The sequence below is a fragment of the Labrus bergylta genome, chromosome 9 (genome assembly GCF_963930695.1).
Source record: "Labrus bergylta chromosome 9, fLabBer1.1, whole genome shotgun sequence".
Taxonomy (NCBI): domain Eukaryota; kingdom Metazoa; phylum Chordata; class Actinopteri; order Labriformes; family Labridae; genus Labrus; species Labrus bergylta.
In genome coordinates, this window is record NC_089203.1 from 20924018 (window position 1) to 20930017 (window position 6000).

A 6000-nucleotide genomic window follows, 5' to 3' on the forward strand; every position below is an offset into this window, starting at 1 on the left:
GAGAAAGTGAAGAACAGCTAAAAGTAAGTATACACAATGCAATGACAAACCTCAAATCTATACCAAGAGACTAATCTAATCAGTGATTGGACTGAGATCACACAGGCAAGAAAACAAAGCAGCGGAACCTGAGGTACATTTCTCATGCCTATTGGAAGCTGGTGAGCTGATATAAAGCGAAAAGCAGGTTAATGTAAGACTTCAGATAGTAAAGCTTTGTGTGCCCGTAGCAAACGTCCCATTGAAATGCTGCTGTTTGTGCGTTCGGCGACAAGGGAATAATTGGCAAAGTAATTCATAATAGTTGCAGAGAAGACACAACTTCTATAAACAGCACGCACGGCCTTCAATATTCTGACTGAGTAATGTCTATAATTCTGCTTTAGTGTGACAGAAACCAGATGAGCAGTGTATGAAATCATTTGCCTTTCAAATCAAAAGGCACGGCGTCATTACGCAGCGGAATAATCTGAAAACTTCATCCATACAGAGCTGCAGTAAAGACGGTCAACATTTAAAGAAACCGCTCGTTCCTATAGCAGCCTACTTTCTGCTCGCGTAAAATGCGCACATTTTCATATCTGTCATATCACCATAACGCACACCGTTACACAGCAAACAGCCTACTGAGGGGGGGTCATTGGAAAACAACCCTATCACAGTGTTGGAGAAGCAGCACAGCTCTTGAAATGCAGTCTCAACAGCGGGCATATTCCCGTCAATTAACACACTAAACACACTCGAAAATGTCATACAGACTGTTTAAGTTGTATCAAACAACGGAGAGAAAGGCGATAAATATGGGGCTAAAAATCCCATGTAGTCCAGCCATATAGCACCACTTCAGCCTGTGGAAACACGAAACATACAGCCGGTGGATTGTGTGCAACAAAAAACGAACATTTATGCCATAAGAAGGAGACCGTTTTAAAGGAGATGAAACGCGTAGCCTACCTGTGTATTGCAAGAGAAACATTGTCCACGGAAGGTGAGCTACGGGTCCTCTACTGTAGGACGAAGTGTACGAAGTAGAAATATATCCTTGAATGGAGCACCTGGTCTCTTCCCTTTGACAGCCCGCTCCGCTCTGCAGACAGGACTGCATTGAAAGCAGCCAGGAGAAGCGGGACCTTGTAGCTACAGCAGGAGAGCCCGCCCTCGCGTCGACGTGCCCGCGCTTCACGACAGAAGAAGTTCGCCTCCCGTGCACGAAGCGCGCAGGCGAACTGTTTTTGGCTGTGTTAAAGGGCGGTACAACATCCTGTGACTAAACTCCTGCTTCTTTTCTTTGACACCGAAGGAAAACACGATTTTTTTTTTTTTTGTGAAGGGTTTCTTCTCACATAGCTGCAGCTGGAGTCTTATTCCAGGGCTATTCTGAAGACAAGTAGCCTATTTGTTTTGCCCACTTGAAAACAGAACCTTCATTCAGCCGTGGCTCCAGGAGTTTCTACATGATGGTAGAGGATTCCTACTCAAAAGGAGCATTCAAGCCAAATATCTGTGTAATCTTGGCCTAACGGTGTGCATATTGTGTGCAGATTTGGTTTGATCAACACACAGCCAAAAGATTAATTACAGAAGGAAAACAGTAGAGCAAACATAATTATGCTTTTATAATTAGACTCTGTGTATAGAGACATAGAAAACTGTGTGTGTGAGAATGATCTGTAATGTATCTGTAATGAGTCTTCTAATCCTGGTCTAATAAACTCCCTTCAGTCTGGTTCTGACTGCACTGAGGAGACAATGACAACACCTGTTTAAATTGAATACTCAGTCCAACCTCTAATGAAAACAAAACATCACAGAATGGTTTTACATTGTCCTTTAACAGAGTCAATAGGAGGGCGGATAGGAACATACGGTTAGTGACACCTGGCTCACACAGTCTAAAACAGAAGTCACGCAAAAAGTCAAATGAATGGTTCAGTTGTCACACATTAAGAATGTTATCCAATGTTTATTTCTACCAAATTTATACATGGACAAAATATAAAACATCACCTCAGTGTCACGCATGAACTTGAACAGCACATGATGCTACAGCCTTTGAAAAAAAAAAAAAAATTGGTTAGCATTGAACTTTTAATTGATTGACTAAATGGTCTGTCAAAGATGATCATCATCGTGTTTTGTACGGCTTCAGTAAAGTAAACAACTTGATGTTAAATAAATCAGATTTCAATCAAAATTAAACCAAATCCCAAGCAAGAGAGAACATCATGTAAACATCATGAACAGGGGGCATTTAGATATGTGGTGCTAATTCTTCAGTCTTGCTCCTTTAAAAGAGTACACAGTGAATGTCAGTCAAACCTCTGACAGTGGAAAACAATGTCAAAAACAAACACAAAGAAAATGGCACACTTCATGTATCAACAGCAGTAACATTACAGTCTCCTCACTGATCCTCACAGATGATATGAAGCTTTCATCTGTTGCTATTTTAAGTCTCTCCATTATTTTAACAAAGGCACTGTAACTGTACTGTAACACTATATCCCTAATGAAGGTAATGAAGGATTTACTGCAAAGCTGCTGTATTATTAGTCTAACTTATGGACCCTTAATATAGCAACTCACTGTGTGTAGTTTAAAAACAGGGCTGGTACAAAACACACACAAACAGGAGCTAAAGCTGAGGTCACCTTGTTCTGGTTAAAAGGCCTTGGACCATGTTTAGAAAATATCTGCTGTCAGATTATTTTCTCTGCTCCTCCAATAAGTCTGCTTCCACTGCCATCATAAAATGATCTCAAAAGCTAAATAAATATATTTACCAAAGGCCAGAGTGCTGTTCTCCTTTTTCCAAAACCTCTAAAATCAAGTCTACTCTGAGGCCTTAAGAGCACTTTTCTACAAACTGTGTGTTGGAGTGATTTTGGGTCATGACAGGAACTTACTTTACTGTGTCTGTCATTATCTGTCCAACAATAGTCAAGTTTTAGTACATTTTATATGTGTAACTAACCATGGCAGACTAACCTGAAGACTAACCAAAACATATTATTACTTCCGCAAATAATTCCCATTAATATGTCAGAAGGATTACAAAACAACACATGTCGACGTCAATTTTTTTTCGAGGGCTGTTGCATGAGACCAGAGAGAATCCATTCAATTTTGGAGTACGTTCAGACGGACTTAAAACAAATCAGTTAATAGCTGATGTGTCTCATGAATAAAAAATAATACTAACCAATATCTAACACTTGAAGTAAAGGTAAAGTGAATGTTGTGATGAAACTACCATACTGTTAAACATGACAGCCACTTCAAACATGACTGTAGATACAAATGCAGCAGTTATGTCAAATATGCAGGTCCTCTAAGTGAATATGAGGCTGGATTGTTGGCCTTGATGGAGGCCAGAGCTGTTAGAGCGCCCGTCTATGTTACAATGGGGATTCTTGGAAAGGTGTGAGAAACTCGACACAACTAGAAAGGCACCCAGAGATTAGAGACCACCACCATGTCTATCCACTTTTATGGTACACAGAAAGAATATCAAATATATACTGTAAATCACACCAATTATTTTCTGTCATGAATCTTGTTTGCTTGATTTTACACCAGATATTTGTACAGGAGACACTGACATGTCCAATCTAAACTAGTCTCTGGAATAAAACTCAAAAACGTATATCAAAATATGTATTGCGTGTTTGTGAATCAGTTCCAGATCTACTAAAAAAAATAATGCATATTATTTTTAACCAACCAAGTTTCATTAAATCAGACCAGTACTTTTTCTGTAAACTCTGTCTCAGTTGAACTGGAGAAAAGTCTGGGATACTTGTTATATGTACAAGATATTCACATGAAGCTTGGTTTGAAAAGGCATACGGTCCACATACTGGCACACCATGAAAGGCAACCTAAGGATGCTCTGCAGTGTGGAAGTAAATTCGAGAAACAGTTCCATATCGAGAGAGACAGTATTTTCAGCCTGGAGTTCCTTATTGATCATCTACTTTCAAGGTTGTACAAGTCGAAAACAAAGCCACCAGCTGATTGTTTGCTATTTTGCTGTCCATGTTTCTCCAGAAGAGACTTAATGATGAATAAACAGAGTTATTTTTCTCAGCAGAATTCAATTACCCCTGTCAGCCAGTAGTAATGAGTAACAGCCAGTGCATGCTCTCATTCAATTTCAGAGTCCATCCGTAAATAATGTTGGTCTGATGTCTTGATTTTTTTCTTTTATAACAATGATGTTTTTTCAGCAGTCTGCTTAGTGTAGCAAAACATTCAAATCAAACACTAGTTTGACTCTGTGCCTCAGCAGATGAAAACCGCCTTAGTTTGCTTTTATAATTTTGTTTGAGAGCGTGTGTGTTGGGTGACTTTTCAGACATCTTAAGAGAAATCTACCCGCCTCAAATGTTAGGGGGATACACAATTGATCGCTGCAAGATTTAACTATTTCCTATTTTAAGAGAATTCACTGTAGCACCTTATTCAGTAAATCATGAGCCCAGTTATGCGCTCATCTCAGCTTCACATAAAATTCAATTAATGCTTTTTAAATGGAAGCTGGGCCTCATTGACAACTATCGAGTTAGAGAGATAATAACTGTCCTCTTTACTAGCATTCATTTGTGTCAATTTCCCTTTCTGCTTATAACATTCATGACTATTTGTCCTGTCAGATATTGGAACTGTTTCTCTGCCTCTATTGAGTAGTATGCAGCACCACTCACTCCTGTTTTCACACTGTAAGAGTGCAGCTCCACGTTGTATCAAAATGCTCTTTCCAGACAAACAACAGGGTTCAGGTGGATGCTCAGAGAGGAAGAGAGTTGATATTTAAAAAGGTTAAGCTCATCAGAATGTCTGTTAGTGTAAAGTGACTGCAGTGGTATTTCATGTCATCAATTTTGAGATCAATGTAGTGTTTGTGGCTCATGCACAACAAGAACATAGCTGCATCTCATGTTTCTTAAAAGCTGTCTCCTCTCTCCTTGGTCAAACTGAAAGTAGTTCCAGACCAGCTTAAGGATCGTTCCAAAGCCCCTAAAGCTGCTCGAAGTTGAGAGATCGAGGAATGAGGAGAGAGATCTGAGGAGGGACGAGCTCGAGTCTTATTAGCGACAGAGACTTCGATGAAAGTTGGAGCGCCAATAGCCTGCCGGTTATGTCACGCGCTCCATGTGCAGAGGCTGTGTTCCTCGTCGCAGCAGCTGTGGGTTCAAAACCATCCACAGCATTTTGCTCCATGTCATCCCCCACTCGCTTCTCCCAACATTTCCTGTCTCCTTCAGCTGTCCTATCCATTAAAGGCAAAAATAACTGAAAAATGACAACAACAAAAAGGCTTCAATGAAACTTCAGGATATCATCAGCGAGAAAAGATGGATCGTAAAACAGACGCTGAACTGACATCCAGAGGTTGGGGGGAGCATCCCTGTCTTTATGCTTTTTGTTGGCTCTATCTTCCTTAATCATTCCCTTTCTAATGACCTCGCCCATCTTCTCCTCCCCTCTCCTTATCCCGCACCCCTGCCCCCTGACGGATGGTTAGCAGATGATCATCTGGACAGGAAAGGTTGCAGTGACTCCCCAGCTCGTTATGACACCTCATTAAGAGAGCCGCACAGTGTCCCAATTCACGTACTGGTGTGTTCCTCCTTGGAGGAATTTAATGAGTTGAGGGGGAGTGATAAGACACCATAAAAAGCTGGATCCAAAGTGTTTGCCACAGTTTCCAGAATGATCTGAGAGGAGGGAGTTACTGGTGGCGGCAACATCTGTCCTGGAAACCGAAACTAAGCTCAAAAGGAGGACAGGCCTTGTAACTAGAGAATTTCCCCTCAGCATTAATATTGATGGAAATGGGTCTCAAACAGAGTGCAAAACAACTGTTAACCCTCCTGCACTGCAACAATGTTGTTAACAGCCCTCGCTGCCCCACCATCATTCACAAACAGAGATTCACTCGACTCAAACACCTCTCGTGCGTTTCAGCCACAAGAAGAGGTGATGATGGATTGTGTT

The 6000-nt window shown here is 40.9% G+C and overlaps 1 protein-coding gene across 1 annotated transcript in view; it reads right to left on the reverse strand.

The window, feature by feature from the left end:
* LOC109988859 (ecto-NOX disulfide-thiol exchanger 2-like) overlaps nucleotides 1-1110 on the reverse strand; it is a 92359-nt gene extending 91249 nt beyond the window's left edge. Inside the window, exon 1 of the mRNA XM_029278577.2 lies at nucleotides 955-1110. Coding sequence (XP_029134410.2) covers nucleotides 955-1105 — 151 coding nt within the window. The 5' untranslated portion in view covers nucleotides 1106-1110. The remainder of the gene's footprint in view (nucleotides 1-954) is intronic.
* Nucleotides 1111-6000: the final 4890 nt, after the last annotated feature.